General features: G+C 51.0%; 1 protein-coding gene across 5 annotated transcripts in view; it reads right to left on the bottom strand.

Moving 5' to 3' along the window:
* Window positions 1-340: 340 nt before the first annotated feature.
* The window catches only part of PACC1 (proton activated chloride channel 1), a 31,545-nt gene continuing 8,719 nt past the window's right edge, over window positions 341-23,166 (bottom strand). For 3 of the 5 annotated variants that reach the window (XM_068168744.1, XM_068168748.1, XM_068168745.1), the window contains exons 4-8: window positions 21,106-21,260; window positions 17,739-17,881; window positions 8,645-8,789; window positions 4,439-4,543; window positions 341-1,162 (exon numbers count right to left, since the gene is read on the bottom strand). In XM_068168744.1, coding sequence (XP_068024845.1) covers window positions 1,001-1,162; window positions 4,439-4,543; window positions 8,645-8,789; window positions 17,739-17,881; window positions 21,106-21,260 — 710 coding nt within the window. In that variant the 3' untranslated portion in view covers window positions 341-1,000. The other 2 variants (XM_068168746.1, XM_068168749.1) reach the window with 2 other exon arrangements.

Below are 23,166 nucleotides of genomic sequence, written 5' to 3'. Positions count from 1 at the left end.
TGGTAGAAGCAAACTATGCCTTGGCACGTTCCTTCCCTTGCCACAAAGCGTTCAGAGCAAACAAGCAGCAGTGCACTGCTACCCTGTAGATGCCTCAGCAGTGGGTTGTGGCAGCTGGACTCATAAAGGACTTATAAGGAAGAAAAGACTGCACCACCACAGCACAGTGACTGGGCAGACAGTCTCTGCAACACAGAATCATGCCAGGCTGAAGAAAGACCTTTTCACCTCCTTAGCAAAGACTGGAGGGAAGGGCAACAGGCTGAGACAGAACTCAGCTCAGATGCTCAAGTACTGAGTTGCTTGAGCTCACTTGCAGTTGGATTGATCAAGAACAGACTTTTTGTTAACTTAGTCTTGTTTTACCTCCTGCAAAGCTTCAGCTGGCCCCACCTGCTCTCATGGCCAAACAATGTACACAGTGTCTTAACAGAAGGAGTTTTTAATGTTAAAGTCAATATACTTTAAGTCAAAAAAGACACCTAATGGCATTCCAGTGTATTCTGTTTAACACATGCTGTGGAGAGGGGAGGCCAGTTAGTTTTGTTGAGTGCTTTACCTCCCACTAAACCTGGCAAGGAAGAAACCTCATTGTAGCAGCAGCTGCAGGTCACTGCTCAAGCAGAAGTTACTTGGTCACCTGTTCCAAGGAGCATTCAGCTGCTGTCCATTGTTGGAGAACTCCACCACTCTGGTGCTGATTTTCTGAGCATTAGTGAATTTTCTCCTCCTCCCTTGGTGCCCCCCAAACTGAGGTAAGCTTGTTAAATGGGGAATAGGAAAGCATGAGTTTGTTAGCTGAACCATGAGTTTGCTTGTGAGTCTGTTGTCCTAGAGTTAGCTGCTTTCTGAAGTTCAAAGGACAGAGGTTCACGAGGCTGTTCCTCCAGCTGTCCTTTTTTCCTGAAGAAACCATACCTGGTTTGCATCCCCAATGGCTGAGGGGAGTTCACTCCAGTTATTCTCAATGCCTCCTGCTAGGAACAGTTCAGAGGCAGTCTCAGCTGATGTGGTTCATGGCTTGACTTCTCCTCTTCAGATGCCTCTTGCGGATTTTGATCATCCACTTAACACTTAACTTAGCAAAGTCTGCTGCCTTAAAGAGAGCCAGAAAGATGCCACAAAGAAGAGCAATCATGTTCCAGGGGTTTGCTGTGATTATCTGAAAGAGATTGAAGATGACAGATGCTGAGTGGGGGGAGGGCAATAATCTCCTGTTCAACACCAACTCCCGCTTTCCAGACTGCAGCCTGTTCCTTTGCTCTGCATAGGTGGCCTGCAGTGACTTCACACAGCTGCCTTGCACTGGGGGTGGGCTGATGGCTTCCATTAGAGAGAAAACACACTGCAGCAGCTGCTCAACTCATTTTAGACTATTCTTTTTTAAGCCTTTAGAGATAACAGTTAAATTATTTTAAGATTAAATAATAGAGTAAATGTAATCTATAAAGAGTCACAAAACCAAGCAGTCACACTAAAGACCTTCAAGAAGCCAAAGTTCAAAGCACCAACTACAGGTTTGCTGATGACACCAAGCTGTGTGGTGCAGCAGACAGCTGGAGGGAAGGGAGGCCATCCAGAGGGACCTGGACAGGCTGGAGAGGTGGGCACAAGCCAACCTCAGGAGGTTCAACAAGACCAAGGGCAGGGTCCTGCAGCTGGGCGGAGGCAATCCCAGGCACAAATCCAGGCTGGGCAGGGACTGGCTGGAAAGCAGCCCTGAGGAGAGAGACTTGGGAGTGCTGGGGGAGGAGAAGCTCAACAGGAGCTCTCAGTGTGCACTTGCAGCCCACAAAGCCAATCAGCTCCTGGGCTGCATCAGGAGAAGTGTGGCCAGAAGGGCAAGGGAGGTGATTCTCCCCCTCTGCTCAGCTCTGCTGAGACCCCACCTGGAGTACTGCCTCCAGGTCTGGAGCCCCTATTCCAAGGGGGATCTGGAGGTGCTGGAAGCTGTCCAGAGAAGGGCCACGAGGATGAGCAGAGGGCTGGAGCACCTCTCCTATGAGGACAGACTGAAGGAGTTGGGGCTGTTCAGTCTGGAGAAGAGAAGGCTCCCAGGTGACCTCATTGTGGCCTTCCAGTATCTGAAGGGGGCTACAGGAAGGCTGGGGAGGGACTGCTCAGGATCTCAGGTAGTGATAGGACTAGGGGGAATGGAATGAAGCTGGAGGTGGGGAGATTCAGGCTGGATTCAGAGATTCAGTTCTTCCCCATGAGAGTGGTGAAGCCCTGGAATGGGTTGTCCAGGGAGGTGGTTGAGGCCCTGTCCCTGGAGGTGTTTAAGCCCAGGCTGGATGAGGCTCTGGCCAGCCTGATGTAGTGTGGGGTGTCCCTGCCCATGGCAGGGGGGTTGGAACTAGATGATCCTTGTAGTCCCTTCCAACCCTGACTGATACTATGATACTACTGGAAAGCATTAAGAGGACAGGTTGGGAATGCTAAACCACACTTTGACAGCAGCAACTGCTTCTGCAGATCTCCTCAAGAAGTATTTTGTGTTCCTATTTTTAGCTACCTTTGGTTTAAGAGCAGTGACATTTATTTGTCGTTGGCAATTCTCCTTGCACCTCTAGGCACAGGGATGACTGCTGGGCTCTCAAATGAAGCAAGCACAGCTAGGCTTAGGCAGCAAAAGTAGCACACAGCTTTGGGCTTTGCCATGAAGGCTGCAGCTCTGACAACATGAGTGCATCCTCACTTGCTCACCAACTCAAGCCTGGCTTTCCCTACTTGTTCAGCCTCCTGAAAGCAGCAGTGCAGCTTTGACAGTGCCCATGACCTGTGGCCTCTTCTGCAAGTGGAAACAAACCCCAATCTATGGGATCAGGGGGTGAACTCTATCTGGCAGAGGGGAGCCAGATGTGCAAGGCACAGGACTGGGCTTTCGAGGCACCAAGGAGGTGCCTGCACTTGAAAGAGGGTGTCTGGCCCCAGCATAGACAGGACAGCAGGACCCTGCCCTGCCCTGCCCTGCAGGGTCTGCATTCACACACTGGTTTTGGGTGAGAAAAGAACTGTGGGGATGGTGCTGATGATGCACTTGGGTGGGCAGGGCCATGTTAAATGCAGGAATTTAAACAGGTGCTCTCTGCAAGCTTTACCAGCCTTCATTTTTCTGGGGAGGACAAAGGCAGCTGCCCTAGAACACTAGGAAAACAAGCTCACCTGCTCAAGGAGGAGAGGCTGAGGCAGCTGGGGTTGCTTAGCCTGGAGAACAGGAGGCTCAGGGGAGACCTTATTGCTCTCTCCAACTCCCTGAAGGGAGGCTGTAGCCAGGTGGGGGTTGGTCTCTTCTCCCAAGCAGCCAGCACCAGAACAAGAGGACACAGTCTCAAGCTGTGCCAGGGGAAGTTTAGGCTTGAGGTGAGGAGGAAGTTCTTCACAGAGAGAGTTGTTAGCCATTGGAATGTGCTGCCCAGGGGGGTGGTAGAGTCGCTGTCCCTGGAGGTGTTCAAAAAGGTATTGGACATGGCACTTGGTGCCATGGTTTAGTTGTCATGAGGTGTTGGGTGACAGGTTGGACTTGATCTCTGAGGTCTTTTCCAACCTTATTGATTCTAATCCTGTAAGGCACACACCCCTGCAGTGCACACCCTGTAAGCATTCCTGGGACTGCTCATGGGCTTCTATGGCACACCATACACCTCTAGCTGCAGCAGGGTGAGCTAAGTTTTCAAGTGCTTTTAGTGCATTTGAGTGCAGCACCAAATCCTGTTCTAATAACAGATTAACAAATCCAGTGGGCTGTTGCTATTGTTCTGATTTAAGCCTAGCTTTCTTGCCCACTCAGAAAAATCATTAAATCAGTTTATCTAAGCACAGTTATTTAAGCTAGAAGGTCTGACCTGGGGAGAGGAGAATAGAATAGAATAGGAGGTTGGGAGAGGTTGGGAGAGGTTGGGAGAGGTTGGGAGAGGTTGGGAGAGGTTGGGAGAGGTTGGGAGAGGTTGGGAGAGGTTGGGAGAGGTTGGGAGAGGTTGGGAGAGGTTGGGAGAGGTTGGGAGAGGTTGGGAGAGGTTGGGAGAGGTTGGGAGAGGTTGGGAGAGGTTGGGAGAGCAGAGCAGAGCAGAGATCAGACCAGACCAGACCATGTTGGAACAGACCTTCAAGATCATCGAGTCCAACCTATTATCCAATACCACCCAACCAACTAAACTATGGCACCAAGCACCCCATCAAGTCTCCTCCTGAACACCTCCAGTGATGGTGACTCCACCACCTCCCCAGGCAGCACATTCCAATGGGCAATCACTCTCTCTGTGTAAAACTTCCTCCTAACCTCCAGCCTGAACCTCCCCTGGCACAGCCTGAGACTCTGTCCTCTTGTTCTGGTGCTGGTTGCCTGGGAGAAGAAGCTACACTTTGCTGGAACAGAGGGACACATCACAAGCATGTGAGGTCAGAACACAAGGCAAAAAGGGACAAGTGTGTCACTCACGTCTTGAACAGTCTGGATGAAAGGATCTTTCCATTCAAACACCACAAAAAACAGCTGGTCACTGCTTGTTTTGGTTCTCTGGTCAATGTAGTTCACCACGCTGGTCTGGGGAGAAGGGGGAAAAAAACCACAGGTGCAGGTTATGTTCTTTGGTGTAATGAGACTTGCATGCATCAAAGAGGCTCCTAAGGTGGTGAAAACAGCAGACAGGTGAGGACTTCCAATTCAGCCTTCCTCTAGCTGGAAGAACAGGCTCCACACCTTGAGTCCTGTGTCCAGTTCTGGGCCCCTCAGTTTAGGAAGGAGGTTGAGATGCTGGAAGGTGTCCAGAGAAGGGCAATGAGGCTGGGGAGGGGTTAGACCCTATGAGGAGAGGCTGAGGGAGCTGGGGTTGCTTAGCCTGGAGAAGAGGAGGCTCAGGGGTGACCTTATTGCTGTCTACAACTACCTGAAGGGAGGCTGTAGCCAGGTGGGGGTTGGTCTCTTCTCCCAGGCAGCCAGCACCAGAACAAGAGGACACAGTCTCAAACTGTTCCAGGGGGAGTTTAGGCTGGAGGTGGAAGGAAGGAAGTGATAGGACTAGGGGGAATGGAATGAAGCTGGAGGTGGGGAGATTCAGGCTGGAGGTGAGGAGGAAGTTCTTCCCCATGAGAGTTGTGAAGCCCTGGAATGGGTTGTCCAGGGAGGTGGTTGAGGCCCCATCCCTGGAGGTGTTTAAGCCCAGGCTGGATGAGGCTCTGGCCAGGCTGATGTAGTGTGGGGTGTCCCTGCCCATGGCAGGGGGGTTGGAACTGGCTGATCCTTGTGGTCCCTTCCAACCCTGACTGATACTGTGATACCACTATGTTTATGCTCACAAAAAGCTCAGCTCTCTGTGAGCTTGAGTCAGCCTTTTGGTCCCACTTTGACACACTGTTAGGCTTTGGCACACAGAGGAGGATTTTAAAGAGTCCTGCACTTGGTAAGTACCAAAGGGCAAGTGAGACAGGGCTGTAGGTGATGAAGGACAGAGAGACAGCTGCTGTTAGCACTTTACGTGGCAGCAGCTGACTGATGCATTCTTTCCTCCACACTAAGGCATTCCTTTGGGACTTGCAGGACTCAGATTTACCTCCTGTCCTCCTCCTCCAGTGGAGCAGGAAGGCTACCCACCTCACAGACACAGCTCTGTTAAGGCTTTGCCACATAATGCCCTAACTGTGAGGACTAAAGGTAGGAGAAATTAACATTCTGCTTCATTTTGCACTCCACAAACTGGAGTTAGAGAAAGTCTCTGAAAAACACTCCCAACATGCTCACTCCTCACCACTGATGAGGCACTTCAGCCAGCACTGGCAGCAAGAGAATAAACTCAAGAAAATCTTCCTGTCTGTTAGTGCAAAGCTTGCACCTTCCACCTGCATATTCCCTAGTCTTAAATGATGCAGGTAGTTACTCCGTGTTTCTAAGGGGACTCAGCAGCTGAAAATCCCAATCCTAAACAAAAAGCAGACATGAGAAAGCTACAAAGGATGCAAGACCTCTTCATCCTAACATCAGCCCTTGGGGTAACCTAAACCAGACCTCTTTCCAATGCCAGCTATCATTCTGACAGTTCCTTAAACAGCTGCTCCCCAGCCTGAACTAAAGGTAGTTCTGTTGCTATTCTGTGGTGCTCTCTTCAGACCCTTAGCTCTGACCACAGCTGGCACTTACAACACATCCAAGGTCTGGACTTTCTGATCTTACTGGGAGGTGTTTTCCTGAGATGTGCCACGAGGCCATACCAACAGCTGAGCACCACCAAGGCATTTATGCTGCTACAGAATCTCTCCACATTAACAAAGAATTCAAGTAGCTGGACAGCCAAAACTTTGGAGTGGCCACAGCTTCAGAGGGGCCACAGAGCCTCAGCTTCGGAGGGGCCACAGAGCCTCAGCTTCAGGGGGGCCACAGAGCCTCAGCTTCAGAGGGGCCACAGAGCCTCAGCTTCGGAGGGTCACAGAGCCTTAGCTTCGGAGGGGCCACCGAGCCTCAGCTTCGGAGGGTCACAGAGCCTCAGCTTCGGAGGGGCCACAGAGCCTCAGCTTCGGAGGGGCCACCGAGCCTCAGCTTCGGAGGGGCCACCGAGCCTCAGCTTCAGGGGGGCCACAGAGCCTCAGCTTCAGGGGGGCCACAGAGCCTCAGCTTCGGAGGGTCACAGAGCCTCAGCTTCGGAGGGGCCACAGAGCCTCAGCTTCGGAGGGGCCACAGAGCCTCAGCTTCGGAGGGTCACAGAGCCTCAGCTTCAGGGGGGCCACCGAGCCTCAGCTTTGGAGGGTCACAGAGCCTCAGCTTCGGAGGGTCACAGAGCCTCAGCTTCGGAGGGGCCACAGAGCCTCAGCTTCGGAGGGGCCACCGAGCCTCAGCTTCGGAGGGGCCACCGAGCCTCAGCTTCAGGGGGGCCACAGAGCCTCAGCTTCAGGGGGGCCACAGAGCCTCAGCTTCAGGGGGGCCACAGAGCCTCAGCTTCAGGGGGGCCACAGAGCCTTAGCTTCGGAGGGTCACAGAGCCTCAGCTTCAGAGGGGCCACAGAGCCTCAGCTTCAGGGGGGCCACAGAGCCTCAGCTTCGGAGGGGCCACAGAGCCTCAGCTTCGGAGGGGCCACAGAGCCTCAGCTTCGGAGGGGCCACAGAGCCTCAGCTTCGGAGGGGCCACAGAGCCTCAGCTTCGGAGGGGCCACAGAGCCTCAGCTTCGGAGGGGCCACAGAGCCTCAGCTTCGGAGGGGCCACAGAGCCTCAGCTTCGGAGGGGCCACAGAGCCTCAGCTTCGGAGGGGCCACAGAGCCTCAGCTTCGGAGGGGCCACAGAGCCTCAGCTTCGGAGGGTCACAGAGCCTCAGCTTCAGGGGGGCCACCGAGCCTCAGCTTTGGAGGGTCACAGAGCCTCAGCTTCGGAGGGTCACAGAGCCTCAGCTTCAGAGGGGCCACAGAGCCTCAGCTTCAGAGGGCCACAGAGCCTCAGCTTCAGAGGGGCCACAGAGCCTTAGCTTCGGAGGGGCCACAGAGCCTCAGCTTCAGGGGGGCCACCGAGCCTCAGCTTCAGGGGGGCCACAGAGCCTCAGCTTCAGGGGGGCCACAGAGCCTTAGCTTCGGAGGGGCCACCGAGCCTCAGCTTCGGAGGGGCCACAGAGCCTCAGCTTCAGGGGGGCCACCGAGCCTCAGCTTCAGGGGGGCCACAGAGCCTTAGCTTCGGAGGGGCCACAGAGCCTCAGCTTCAGGGGGGTCACCGAGCCTCAGCTTTGGAGGGGCCGCAGAGCCTTAGCTTCGGAGGGGCCGCAGAGCCTCAGCTTCAGGGGGGCCACCGAGCCTCAGCTTCAGGGGGGCCACAGAGCCTCAGCTTCAGGGGGGCCACAGAGCCTCAGCTTCAGGGGGGCCACAGAGCCTCAGCTTCAGGGGGGCCACAGAGCCTTAGCTTCGGAGGGGCCACAGAGCCTCAGCTTCAGGGGGGCCACCGAGCCTCAGCTTCAGAGGGGCCACAGAGCCTCAGCTTCGGAGGGGCCACAGAGCCTCAGCTTCGGAGGGTCACAGAGCCTTAGCTTCGGAGGGGCCACAGAGCCTCAGCTTCAGGGGGGCCACCGAGCCTCAGCTTCAGAGGGGCCACAGAGCCTCAGCTTCGGAGGGGCCACAGAGCCTCAGCTTCGGAGGGGCCACAGAGCCTCAGCTTCGGAGGGGCCACAGAGCCTCAGCTTCGGAGGGTCACAGAGCCTCAGCTTCGGAGGGGCCACAGAGCCTCAGCTTCGGAGGGGCCACAGAGCCTCAGCTTCGGAGAGCCACAGAGCCTCAGCTTTGGAGGGCCACAGAGCCTCAGCTTTGGAGGGTCACAAAGAGTAATAGAATCACAGAATGATGGGGGTGGGAAGCAACTTCTGGAGATGCTCTGGTCCAACTCCCCCCTGCTGAAGCAGAGACACCCAGATTAGGTTGCCCAGGACCATGCCCAGATGGGTTTGGAAAGCCATTTGGAAAGCCTCAGTGCAAGCAGCATGAACAAACCCAAGCTCCTGATGTTTCACTTAACCAGCCCACCCACTTACCCTTCGTCCAGCTCATGCTGCCGTTGGCCCCAAGAACTGATTCTGTGGGTGGTTATTACCATGGCATTAACTAGTTCTAAATAAACTTGAGAGGTACCCAAACCCTCTTCCTGAGTACCTTTTTTGTTGGGTTTTGTTGGGGTTTTCTTTACCTCTTGTTTGAACTCAACGGTCTCACTACCATCTTCTTCTTTGGTTTTCACCAAGGACATCTTGACCCATGTACGAAAACCTCCAGAAAACTTCCAGCTGGAGTATGAACTCTCACAGTCCTTCATGAATTCTGCTTTTTCTGGACTGAAGGAAAGAAAGACACCATTACTGACCAAACTCAGAGGGGTATCCAAGCACTGCAGGCCAGAGGAAGTCAGACCTACAGGCACTGCGAAATACGTTCACAATTCCTTTGATGTTTCAACCTCTACAATTCAGTGCACCTAAAACATTGTGTGCAGTGATGTCTTGATTAATGGCAGCACTTGCACTCATGTCTGAAGTGCTGAAGACTTCCCTGGTGTTCTGCCTGCCCTTGGGACTCTTCTGCCTTACAGGGGAGCTTTGTTCTGCTCATCTGTCTTGGAGCAGAGCCAGGAAGCCAGGGAACGGTTCAAGAGATGGAAGGAGCAGCCTTGAGGCAGGGCAGCCTGCTTTGCCCAGTTTCTGGGATGCAGATAAACTGGTTGCAATGCAGACTTACTTTAAATGGTTTGAAATGTACCTTCAGTGTATTCCTATGCTTTTGGAAATGCTATCACAGGTATCTAGAATAGAATAAACCAAACCAGGTTGGAAGAGACCTTCAAGATCATCAAGTCCAGCCTATCATCCGACACCACCTAATCAACTAAACCATGGCACCAAGCACCCCATCAAGTCTCCTCCTGAACACCTCCAGTGATGGTGACTCCACCACCTCCTCAGGCAGCACATTCCAATGGCCAATCACTCTGTGTAAAACTTCCTCCTAACCTCCAGCCTAAACCTCCCCTGGCACAGCTTGAGACTGTGTCCTCTTGTTCTGGTGCTGGTTGCCTGGGAGAAGAGACCAACCACCACCTGTCTACAACCTCCCTTCAGGTAGTTGTAGAGAGCAATAAGGTCTCCCCTGAGCCTCCTCTTCTCCAGGCTAAGCAACCCCAGCTCCCTCAGCCTCTCCTCACAGGGCTGTGTTCCAAGCCCCTCACCAACTTTGTTGCCCTTCTCTGGACACGCTCCAGTTCCAGGACTGCTTTGTCTTTTAATATCATGGCCAGAGGTTTCTAATATCCCTCATGCTTGCAAGAGTTGGGAGGTGATTGTCCCCTTGTACCCAGCAATGAAGCTGGTGAAGGGCCTGGAGAATAAATGTTATGGAGAGCAGCTGAAGGAGCTGGGGCTGTTTAGTTGGAAAAAGAGGAGGCTGAGGAGGGAGCTCATCACTCTCTACCAATACCAGGGAATTAGCAACAGAACAAGAGGGAAGGGCTGCAACTGTGTAGGTTTAGACTGGATCTTAGGAACTTTTTTCCAACAGAAAGAGTGGTCAAGCATTGGAATAGGCTGCCCAGGGCAGTGCTTTGAGTCACCAACCCTGGATGTATCACAGTATCACTAAGGTTGGAAGAGACCTCGAGGATCATCAAGTCCAACCTGTCACCACAGACCTCATGACTAGACCATGGCACCAAGTGCCACATCCAATCCCCTCTTGAACATCTCCAGGGATGGGGACTCCACCACCTCCCTGGGCAGCACATTCCAACCCATGTGTTTAAAACTTGTTTAGATGTGGTGCCTGGGAATACAGCTTAGGGGTGAACTTTGCAGAACAGGATCATTGCCTGGGCTTTACGATCCACAGGGTCTTTTCCAACCTGGTTAATTCTATTCTATTCTATACTGATAGCCACTCTGTACTACACTGCCTGCTCAGGCCTAGTGTGCATGTGTTTGTGAGAAGGCCAAACCTAGCAAAGCCATTGCTCCCAAGTCAGAGCTTCAGGCAGTGAGCTCAAGCACAACACTCCATGGTGCATGCAAACAGAGGGGAGAAACATTTCCAGAAAGCAAAACTAACATGCTTGGCCACCCAGCAAGACTGAAGATACTCCAAGAGCGCTTCAGCAAGTTCCCTGCTGGTGCTTGTTTAGTGACCCCAACAGAATGGGAGTGCAGCTTCCCAACCTCCACAAGGAAAACTTGGGCAAAGCCTAAGAACCAAGCCCATGGTGTGACTGCTCCTCACTGCACAAGGCAATGGCACAGGGGGACCTAAACTGACAATGGCTTCTTCCCCTTGGTGTGCTGACAGTACAGGAGAGCACAGTGCTTTGCCACCCAGAGGAACATACATAATTAGCAGTCTGCCAGCCAGTCACATGCCTAATGCCTGACTATATACAGCATCCTAGAAAAGCTTTCCAGCCAACATGGAAAATTGAGGCAGGAAGTCATGACACAGCGCTGAACGTTGCAGCCACAACTCACACAGCGAGCGCACGGCAGCAGGGTACTTTGTATGCAACAGTAATTGTAGGCTGGAAAAAGACAGACTAATAACAGCTCAGGAGAAACTGTGGAGAAGTGATCTGAGAAGACATCTCCTTGCCTGTGCCCATAATCCAGACCACTGCTGCAGAGTCAGGGAAAAAAAGAAGAGAAGAGAGGTGGGGGAAGCAGAGCAGAAGGGAAGAAGCTTTACACAGATGATAGAATTACACAGAATAAACCAGGTTGGAAGAGACCTTCAAGGTCATGATGTCCAACCCATCAACCAATCCAACCCACCTAAACAACTAACCCATGGCACCAAGCACCCCATCAAGTCTCCTCCTGAACACCTCCAGTGATGGTGACTCCACCACCTCCCCAGGCAGCCCATTCCAATGGGCAATCACTCTCTCTGTGTAAAACTTCCTCCTCACCTCCAGTCTAAACCTCCCCTGGCCCAGCCTGAGACTGTGTCCTCTTGTTCTGGTGCTGGTTGCCTGGGAGAAGAAACCAACCTCTGCCTGGCTACAACCTCCCTTCAGGGAGTTGTAGAGGGCAAGAAGGTCACCCCTAAGTCTCCTCTTCTCCAGACTAAGCAACCCCAGCTCCCTCAGCCTCTCCTCACAGGGCTGTATTCCAAACCCCTCCCCAGCTTTGTTGCCCTTCTCTGGACACCTTCCCGCAAGTCAACCTCCTTCCTAAACTGAGGGGCCCAGAACTGGACACAGGACTCAAGGTGTGGCCTAACCAGTGCAGTGTACAGGGCACAATGATTTCCCTGCTCCTGCTGGCCACACTGTTCCTGATACAGGCCAGGATGCTATTGGCCTTCTTGGCCACCTGGGCACACTGCAGGCTCATGTTCAGCTGGCTGTCAACCAGTACCCCCAGGTCCCTCTCTACCTGGGTACTCTCAGCCACTCTGACCCCAGCCTGTGGCACTGCATGGGATTGCTGTGGCCAATGTGCAGAACCTGGCACTTGGATGTGTTCAATCTCCTGCCCCTGGCCTCTGCCCATCTGCCCAGCCTGTCGAGGTCCCTCTGCAGAGCCTCTCTACCCTCCAGCAGATCAACTCCTGCCCCCAGCTTGGTGTCATCAGCAAATTTACTGATGCTGGACTCAATGCCCTCATCCAGATCATCAATAAAGATGTTAAAGAGCACAGGGCCCAGCACTGATCCCTGGGGGGTGTGGTACCAAAAATCTCAGCCCTTTCATGTTAGGCACATAGCAATGCAGAGCAGAGATGTAAACTTGGAGCTCTGTTTAGACCCTTAAACAACTGCTGATCTGTTCAGAGTGGTGTTCATAATTTCCCACAACTGTGAATGATTTTACATGGCACACCAGCACAGTGGTATGTCCAGAGCACACTCTTTATAAACCCACATATTGTGCTGGTGACAGTCCAGGAAAGGAGATGGTATTTTTAGCTACACTTTTGTTGTCATTTTCAAGGGTTTCATTATTTCCTTCCTTCCTTCCCTCCAATTAATGTCAGTACAGACAGCAGTGGCCTCTGTGTGAAAGAAAAAAGAAAGAAGAAGAAAAAGGCAGTGGCAGAAACCCTGCAATTCACTGGCCAGCAACAGCACACAAGTTTGCAGAGCTCTGTGAAGGCCAGAACAAAACCAGCAAGCAGTGCCAGTTTCATATAGTCTCTCAATCCAACATTAACAGAAAAGCTGCAGAGAATAAAGCCCTTGACAAAAGCAGCTGAACCTCACTTGAATCCTCACTGCGTGCTAAGCCTCAAAAAAACCCTTTCAAGATACAGTTGTCAAGATACAACATACAGCTGTACATTTCCTGGTCAAGATCTCTATTGATGATCTGGATGAGGGCATTGAGTCCAGCATCAGTAAATTTGTGGACAACACCAAGCTGGGGGCAGGAGTTGATCTGCTGGAGGGTAGAGAGGCTCTGCAGAGGGACCTCGACAGGCTGGAGAGATGGGCAGAGTCCAAGGGCAGGAGATTGAACACATCCAAGTGCCAGGTTCTGCACATTGGCCACAGCAACCCCATGCAGTGCTACAGGCTGGGGTCAGAGTGGCTGGAGAGCAGCCAGGCAGAGAGGGACCTGGGGGTGCTGGTTGATGGTAGGCTGAACATGAGCCTGCAGTGTGCCCAGGGGGCCAAGAAGGCCAATGGCATCCTGGCCTGCATCAGGAACAGTGTGGCCAGCAGGAGCAGGGAGGTCATTCTGCCCCTGTACTCAGCACTGGTCAGGCCACACCTTGAGTCCTGTGTCCAGTTTTGGGGCTCTCAATTTAAGGAAGATATTGAGACACTTGAATGTGTCCAGAGAAGGGCAACAAAGCTGGGGAGGGGTCTGGAGCACAGCCCTGTGAGGAGAGGCTGAGGGAGCTGGGGTTGCTTAGCCTGGAGAAGAGGAGACTCAGGGGTGACCTTCTTGCCCTCTCCAACTCCCTGAAGGGAGGTTGTAGCCAGGTGGGGGTTGGTCTCTTCTCCCAGGCAAGCAGCACCAGAACAAGAGGACACAGTCTCAAGCTGTCCCAGGGGAGGTTTAGGCTGGATGTTAGGAAGAAATTCTTCACAGCAAGAGAGATTGGCCATTGGAATGGGCTGCCCAGGGAGGTGGTGGAGTCACCATCACTGGAGGTGTTTAGGAAGAGCCTGGATGAGGCACTTGGTGCCATGGTTTAGCTGATGAGATGGTGTTGGGTGATAGGCTGGACTCTATGATCTCAAAGGTCTTTGCCAACCTGGTTAATTCTATTCTACTCTATTATGCTGTCTACAGAGAAACTGCTGTGGGTACAGCAGGTCTCTCACCAGTTTCCAGGGGGGTTGGATTGTGATGTAAGATGAGGGAATAACCTATACATACATTCTGACCAGCTGTGGTTTGTGTGTGGGGGGAAGAATTGAACCTTTCTCACTACCACACCAGCCCAATCTAAACTATTTGCAGCCATGCAAAAAAAAAGGCAAGAGTAGGATATCTCCTGAGTTGTAGCATGCACCTCAGCATCTCTGCTAACACTCAAGATGAACTGCTGGGCACAGTGGAACAATATGCTTTCATAACTAAGTGAGGAGAAGTAGTTAACTGGAGCCATTAGCTGAAGTTTCTAGAGGCTGCCCAGAAGGACACCCAGCAGTGTCTGCAGATAGCTTGCTGCACATTTCCCAGCAGCTAAATTTAGCATCTGCTGATGAACCAGAAAAGAAAAATAAAAGTTATTTCCTCTTCTGCTGGAAACTGGGCAGCAAGAGAGCTTTCCACACAGGCACTCAGGAAAAAACATGAACTTTCAACCTGCCCTGAGCCTCTCCAATTTGTGCCCTGTGTGCCAGGAGAGCAATCCACAGCACTGAGAAAAAGCAGCCATGCAAGCTTTGGAGGATGCTATAGAGGAGGCATTACTGGCCTCCTGTGCACACCCAGTTCTCTCACTGCATCTCCCCTGGCCATGTGGATCATGCACTGCTAGGATTCAAGGCCTTTGTCAATTTTGCCATTATCCAGATAAGTCCAAAACCAATTTTAATTTGCCTTTCAACTGCCTCAAATGTGTTGCCCCAGGGAGGTGGTGGAGTCACCATCCCTAGAGGTGTATAGGAAGAGTGTGGATGAGGCACTTGGTGCCATGGTTTAGTTGATTAGATGGTGTTGGGTGATAGGCTGGACTTGATGATCTCAAAGGTCTTTTCCAACCTGGTTAACTCTACTCCATTCTATTTCCTGCCTTTTCACTTTGCTTCAGTCAAGCTCAGTCTTTACTCTCCCAGCTTCAATCATAGAATCAATAAGGTTGGAAAAGACCTCAAAGATCATCAAGACCAACCTGTCACCCAACACCTCATGACTAAGTAAACCATGGCACCAAGTGCCACATCCAATCCCCTCTTGAACACCTCCAGGGATGATGACTCCACCACCTCCCTAGGCAGCAGATTCCAATGACAAATGACTCTCTCAGTGAAGAACTTTCTCCTCACCTTGAGCCTAAACCTGCCCTGGCACAGCTTGAGACTGTGTCGTCTTGTTCTGGTGCTGGTTGCCTGGGAGAAGAGACCAACCCCCACCTGGCTACAACCTCCCTTCAGGGAGTTGGAGACAGCAATGAGGTCTCCCCTGAGCCTCCTCTTCTCCAGGCTAAGCAATCCCAGCTCCCTCAGCCTCTCCTCACAGAGATGTGCTCCAGACCCCTCCCCAGCTTTGTTGCCCTTCTCTGGACACCTTCCAGCAACTCAACCTCCTTCCTAACCTGAGGGGCCCAGAACTGGACACAGGACTCAAAGTGTGGCCTAACCAGTGCTGAGTACAGGGGCAGAATGACCTCCCTGCTCCTGCTGGCCACACTGTTCCTGATCCAGGCCAGGATGCCATTGGCCTTCTTGGCCACCTGGGCACACTGCTGGCTCATGTTCAGCCAGCTCATGTTCAATTCCAGTGCCTTCCAACACTGAGACAAGGCAGCTTCTCTATGAACAAAGCAACACTTGCCCATCTCTTCTGGGATTGATTCTGTCATCTAACCAGTTTGACTTGGCAAACCCAGAAGCAGGAGATTGTAACCCAGGTTTTTCCCAAGCAGCATAAAACGATTCTAACTGATTCACCTTCACTGGCAGAACCACAGCATTGAAACCAGGACCTCTGCAATACTACTTACTGCTCTTTTTGGCATCTAATCTGCCTTTGCACTGTATGTGACACAAGTGCTTGGGACAGCAGCAAGCAGACTTGCAGCTTGCCAGCAGAAATATTGCCAATTTAAGTACAGGTTTGAACTTGGGGAGAAACAGCTCTTTAAATGGCTTGTGGCTTCCAAGACTTGAGTATACATGGACCCAGTTGTGTCTGGCTAAGTTGGCTCAATCTGCAAAGAGCCAGGAACTAGATGCACCACAACCATGCCCGCTGCTCTGTGTTTCACAATGGTGGCCTCAGACAGTGCTTGTCTCCTGCAGTACAGAAACAGCCATGCACCTTGCTGGATCAGCCCCACTGTGTGAACCACTAACTATGGCACAAGCTACAAACCCAAGACCAACCAATACAGAAGCAACAAATAGCAACCTTCTACATGATGATCTGGATGAGGGCATTGAGTCCAGCATCAGTAAATTTGCAGATGACACCAAGCTGGGGGCAGGAGTTGATCTGCTGGAGGGTAGAGAGGCTCTGCAGAGGGACCTCGACAGGCTGGACAGATGGGCAAGAGTCCAGGGGAATGAGATTGAAGACATCCAAGTGCCAGGTTCTGCACATTGGCCACAGCAACCCCATGCAGTGCTACAGGCTGGGGTCAGAGTGGCTGAGAGCAGCCAGGCAGAGAGGGACCTGGGGGTGCTGGTGGATGGTAGGCTGAACATGAGCCTGCAGTGTGCCCAGGCAGCCAGGAGGGCCAATGGCATCCTGGCCTGCATCAGGAACAGTGTGGCCAGCAGGAGCAGGGAGGTCATTCTGCCCCTGTACACTGCACTGCTTAGGCCACACCTTGAGTCCTGTGTCCAGTTCTGGGCCCCTCAGTTTAGGAAGGAGGTTGACTTGCTGGAAGGTGTCCAGAGAAGGGCAACAAAGTTGGTGAGGGGTTTGGAACACAGCCCTGTGAGGAAAGGCTGAGGGAGCTGGGGTTGCTTAGCCTGGAGAAGAGGAGACTCAGGGCTGACCTTATTGCTCTCTACAACTCCCTGAAGGGAGGTTGTAGACAGGCTGAGGTTGGTCTCTTCTCCCAGGCAGCCAGTACCAGAACAAGAGGACACAGTCTCAGGCTGTGCCAGGGGAGGTTTAGGTTGGATGTTAGGAAGAAGTTCTACACAGAGAGAGTGATTGCCCATTGGAATGTGCTGCCTGGGGAGGTGGTGGAGTCACCATCACTGGAGGAGTTCAGGAGGAGACTTGATGGTGCCATGGGTTAGTTGTTTAGGTGGGCTGGATTGGTTTAAGGGTTGGACTCGATGATCTTGAAGATCTCTTCCAACCTGGTTTATTCTATTCTATTGTATTCTACATCACTGCTCTTACCTTCTCACCATAAAATATCAATGCCTAAACCACCTGGAACACTAGAGAAAGTACTTAATGAATGAGTTCTCCTTCACTGAAGCAGCAATGCTTTGTAAATGCAAACAATTGGTCCTTAGCCACCCTGAGGTACTGTGACTGAACATTTCCAGTCTTTACCCCACCTGAAAAGCACCACTATGATCATGGGCAAGCCTCCAAGAATGCTTTGCTACATTAAACTGTTATTTCTCTTCCCCTGCCTCACACCTAGTTTTCTTCTGCATAGAGCCTTTAGCCCCTATCCCTTTTTCACTAAGCATCTAATTATTACCAGCTTAAGGCCTTCCATTAGGTCTCACTGTGACTCCTATATCTTGCCTAGCTTTTAATCTGGAGCACAAAGGGCAGAACACAACTTGAGTTGTCACAAGATGGGGGGGAAAAAAGAGTGGGGCTTTTGAGAAAGTTCAAGACAGGATTGATTTCATTCCTGTAAGTCAGAAGGTGATTGAGCAGCCCAGTGGCACCAAGGTCAAACTAACACAAACCAATTGTGAAAACCCCACCTAGAAAATCACATCAGCCTGGGGAAACTCACAGGAAGGCAGCAGCACAAAGAAACACAGCTAATCACATGGAAGAGCATCAATGCAACACATCTAAAGAACAAAAATTGAACAGAGGATATAAACCTGGATGAACTCTTTTCTAGAACCCCCCCACCCCAACCCTGCTTTCCCTTGCAGGGCTGCAGCGAGTTCAACGCAGTTACAGCCTCATCCCTTTACCTACCTATTGATGAACTCTTGGAAAGAAGAAAACAGAAGGTAGTCAATGGCACTAAAATCTTGGTCTGTTCCATTTAGATGAAACTGCAGAAACACTAGCTCCTTCTTCTTCACATCACGAGGGCCTTGCACAACCAAAGCATACTTCTGCAAGCAAGCACAGAGGTAGTGAGAGCAGCAAAGGAATCCCCAGGTGCTGCCCATGAATTTGCCATCTGTCACCAATGCTCTCCAGAAATCTAACATGCACCAAGATTCCCTTTAAGCTTACATCTATTAAAGAATCTAACAAGAATGCAAACTGAATCCCTCCTCGAAGCTTAAAAATTAAGTCTTAACACCCAAGTTTACTGTGCTACCGAGAGAGTGATGGAGCAGATTATCCTGGGGGCAATCACTGCGCACCTGAAGGATGGCCAGGGGCTCAGGGCCAGCCAGCATGGATTTAGGAAGGGCAGGTCCTGCCTCTCCAACCTGATCTCCTCCTATGCCCAGGTGACTGCCTGGTGGATGTGGGGCAGGCTGTGGATGTTCTATGCCTGGACATCAGCAAGGCCTTTGACACCGTCCCCCACAGCAAACTGCTGGCCAAGCTGTCAGCCCCTGGCTTGGACCACTACACTCTGTGCTGGGTTAGGAACTGGCTGGAGGCTGAGCCCAGAGAGTGGTGGTGAATGGTGCCACAGCCAGCTGGCAGCCAGGCACCAGTGGTGTCCCCCAGGGATCAGTGCTGGGCCCTGTGCTCTCTAACATCTTAATTGATGATCTGGATGAGGGGATTGAGTCAGTCATCAGCAAGTTTGCAGATGACACCAAGTTAGGAGCAGATGTTGGTCAGTTAGAGGGTAGAAAGGCTCTGCAGAGGGACCTCGACCGACTGGACAGATGGGCAGAGTCCAACAGGATGGCATTCAACAAGTCCAAGTGCCAGGTGCTGCACTTTGGCCACAAAAACCGCAGGGAGAGCTACAGGCTGGGGTCAGAGTGGCTGAGAGCTGCCAAACAGAAAGGGACCTGGGGGTGCTGATTGACAGCTGCCTAAACATGAGCCAGCAGTGTGCCCAGGTGGCCAAGAAGGCCAATGGCATCCTGGCCTGCATTAGGAATAGTGTGGCCAGCAGGAGCAGGGAAGTCATTGTGCCCCTCTACTCTGCACTGACACAAGACACCTTGAGTCTTGTGTCCAGTTCTGGGCCCCTCAGTTTAAGAAAGACATTGAGACACTTGAATGTGTCCAGAGAAGAGCAACAAGGCTGGGGAGAGGCCTTGAGCACAGCCCTGTGAGGAGAGGCTGAGGGAGCTGGGGTTGCTTAGCCTGGAGAAGAGGAGGCTCAGAGGAGACCTTCTTGCTCTCTACAACTGCCTGAAAGGTGGTTGTAGCCAGGAGGGAGTTGGTCTCTTCTCTCTAGCAACCAGCACAAGAACAAGAGGACACATTCTCAAGCTGTGCCAGGGGAAGTTTAGGCTGGAGGTGAGGAGAAAGTTCTTCACCAAGCGAGTCATTCGTCATTGGAATGTGCTGCCCAGGGAGGTGGTGGAGTCACCATCCCTGGAGGTGTTCCAGAGGGGATTGTATGTGGCACTTGGTGCCATGGTCTAGTCATGGGTCTGTGGTGACAGGTTGGACTTGATGATCCTTGAGGTCTCTTCCAGCCTTGGTGATACTGTGAAATCTGCTTTAGTTCTATCACAGTCCTTTGGGTTCATGTGGAATTACCAGTCAAGGCCCTGCCACCCGCATTCTGCAGGACAGTCAAAATCTTGAGCAATAAAGTCTAGGAACTTTCAGCCCTTCATATGCAACAAGATAATGTGGAGTGTGATGTGGAGAACATCCTGGAGAAACAGGAACAGCCCCCAGCACCTCAAGTGAGTTGCTGAAAGAAAAACACCACACAAAAAAACCCCAACCAACAAAACACAACAGAAGAGGCACAACAGAAAGTGTTAGCAGGTGGAGCACAAGTTCAAGTAGTGCAAGCATTGTATCTCACAGCAAGCTGCAGCCTGCAAAAGGACTCAGCCAATTCAAAGAGGCTCTCTCCATTCTGTTGCAAGGCCATGACCTACTGAAACAGCGAGCTTCTACACAAATCTAGCATATGGCATAAAATGGAGGCTCTTTGTTAAAGCATGCACAAAGAGCATGCTAGTGGCAGAGACTGCATTAGTCTTGCACTCAGAGATTACTTTCAAATATACTAAGGAGCTGCTTCCCAGGAGGAAATGCTGATGAGTCAAAAGGCAAAGCAAGAAGAGGAAAAAGAGCTCACCAAACAGGTACCCTAGAAAGCTTGTTTATTCTCAGTTAAGTTTCCTTATAAACAATAAAAGCAATCATTCTACAGACAGGTGATCATGCATAAAAAAAGAGAGGTATTAAATAATTTATTTACTCAGATTCATTGTATTTTAAAGGGCAGTTTAAGACACTGGCACTCAGTGGTGAGGGGCTTGGAGCACAGCCCTGTGAGGAGAGGCTGAGGGAGCTGGGATTGCTTGGCCTGGAGAAGAGGAGGCTCAAGGGTGACCTTCTTGCTCTCTACAACTACCTGAAGGGAGGTTGTAGCCAGGTGGGGGTTGGTCTCTTCTCCCAGGCAACCAGAACAAGAGGACACAGTCTCAAGGTGCACCAGGGGAGGTTTAGGCTGGATGTTAGGAAGAAGTTCCTCACAGAAAGAGTTATTGACCCTTGGAATGTGCTGCCCAGGGAGGTGGTGGAGTCACCATCACTGGAGGTGTTTAAAAGAGACTGGATGTGGCACTTGGTGCCATGGTTTAGTTGATTAGATGGTGTTGGATGTTAAGTTGGACTCGATCTCAAAGGTCTCTTCCAACCTGGTTAATTCTATTCTACTGTACCCACCTCATAACTTTAGAGCATTTCAGTGCAATGAAACGCTTGGCTGCCCAGTTAAGATTTTTCCAAGTGTGACAAAACCAGTATGTAATTCCCAGCAAACATGCAAAAAGAGACAAGCTCTCCTGTTTTACTGGAATCACTTCTACTGCTTTCAATCAAAGCACAGATTTACCAGGGCAAGGAATATGCTTGCCAGTTCACAGTATCACTAAGGTTGGAAGAGACCTCAAAGATCACCGAGCCCATTGAGTTCATTTAAGAGCAGAATGAAGTAAGAATTTCGTTGTGAAAAATGGGTCCCATTCAGGTTGTCCTGCTGCACACCCCCACATGACAGCTGATCTTCCATAACATACACACACAGCCTGAGCTCTCTCACATTTCTGGACACAAAAGGACAGATGGCTTGGGGCAAGCTGGAAGCAAGGACTTCTCACAGCACTTATTAAACGTTTTCACTTTCAAATACCATATGAAGAGAAAAGCTTTGTGCTATTGCTATGATTACCATAGTTTGGTTTGTAAAAGGATCTGTGTAGTTGATGCTCTGAGTGGTGCACTCAATGTCTCCTGGCTGACCTGGATTTACCAGAGGTGGAATGTGATCGTAGTAATGATGCTTGCAGCTAAGGAGCCGAGCCTTGCCTGGGTAAAAGGCAATACCTGTTTGGGGAGACAAAACAGGGAAGAGAACCAATTTCTTTCCCAAGTACATAGATTTTTCTCATTTAATCCCCCAGGATACTGAGATATCCTCCAGATCCAGCAAAACCATCAAATGAAACCATGTGCTTCAACGTTTTTCTGAGGCAGGGCAAAAGTGCCAGCTTGTCCTGGTAAGGACAAATCCCACCCCGATGCACTGGAAACAGCCAGGGATTGTATTTTGCTACAATTCAAGGTTCACAGAAACTAACTTTCCCTGATCTCCTCACAAGCCAGCAGCTAATACATCAGCCCCTCCCACCCCAGATGAAAAGTAGATGTAAATTAAGTGAGGAGATGACTGAAGTCAAATGGGTCATAGAGTGCTTCAGCAGGTACACCTCCTCAGATACTATCAGTCAACATGTCTAATTTTAACTGGAGGTAATACATGTATTATACACAACAGTTCAAAGACCACAGGATGATTAACAAAAGTCAGAAAGATGCTATTCAGAACATGGAGCATCTTCTGCTCACTGAACACAATGCAGTGACAAAACCCAAAGTCATCAAACAAGTGCTAACTGTTGCCAATACTTCACCTGTATGGAAATTCATCTCTACCATAAACCTAGCATTTCAGGCCTGTAACAAGCACTGGAAGAACCCCAGCTGTGGAAGGCTAGGCCCAAACCCCAAAATCTTATAAAGCCACACATGCCACCTTTAATTCTTGGAAACAAGCTTGCCTGAAGATAATCTAGACCAAGCACCCAACAAAATGCATGATCTATGAGATATGATTAACTTGCACAGCTGAGATGACCTGTCCACCAAAACATGAAATGCCAGAGCAGTCAGCATGCATCAAGCTGAAAATGCTTTATCTTTTCTTTCAGTGCTCCATGCTGGCAACTTGCCATCTCATCACTTCAATAGTGCAATGAAGTGAAGGGCTATGTGAATTCAGGTTGCCTGACCTGGCAGGGATGCCTGGCAATACTTTTGGATTCCCATGCACGTTGCTCTGCTTCTTTCAATGGCATTTTCACTCCTGCTGCTGTATGAAAAGTTCACATGAAATAAAAAAGAGCCATCAGGTCCTACTTAAGGACCTACTGACAAAGCAGAGCCCAACTGACCACAAAGAAGGGCAGCTACAGGAGTGTGGCAACAGCTTGAAACACCTTTGAACCACAACTGCTGGAGTGGTCATTTCTAAAGTGTGGTAAAAACAATACTGGCTTGAAGTGGGAAACTGACTTAAGATTGAGCTGTGTTTGCTGCCCCAGCTCTGGTTTCTTTAATTATTCAGTCAGCATTCATAAATAAAGAGACAGAACCCATCATTCATAAATGCTTCTGCAGCACAATCCCTCCAGCAAACTGCCACAGGGTTTTCTTTGCACTTTTCTGCCAACATTACTCCCTGCAGTCACATCACAGTTTCATCACCTACTGATGTAACACCAAGCTGGAAACAATGCAGAACAGGAGCAGAAAGTGGCATTGTCCTTATTTTGTGGTTGGTTTGAGGAACTCACCTTCTTTACTGTCAACCCCATGCAGTGCTACAGGCTGGGGTCAGAGTGGCTGAGAGCTGCCAAACAGAGAGGGACCTGGGGGTGCTGATTGACAGCTGCCTAAACATGAGCCAGCAGTGTGCCCAGGTGGCCAAGAAGGCCAATGGCATCCTGGCCTGCATCAAGAATAGTGTGGCCAGCAGGAGCAGGGAGGTCATTGTGCCCCTGTGCTCAGCACTGGTTAGGCCACACCTTGAGTCCTGTGTCCAGTTCTGGGCCCCTCAGTTTAAGAAGGACATTGAGACACTTGAAGGTGTCCAGAGAAGGGCAACAAGGCTGGGGAGAGGCCTTGAGCACAGCCCTGTGAGGAGAGGCTGAGGGAGCTGGGGTTGCTTAGC

The sequence above is a fragment of the Melanerpes formicivorus genome, unplaced genomic scaffold (assembly GCF_026170545.1).
Source record: "Melanerpes formicivorus ecotype bairdi unplaced genomic scaffold, bMelFor1.0.p_v2 SCAF_157, whole genome shotgun sequence".
NCBI lineage: Eukaryota > Metazoa > Chordata > Aves > Piciformes > Picidae > Melanerpes > Melanerpes formicivorus.
Note: the sequence above shows the minus strand (reverse complement) of the source record. Positions and strands in the feature narration are given on the sequence as shown.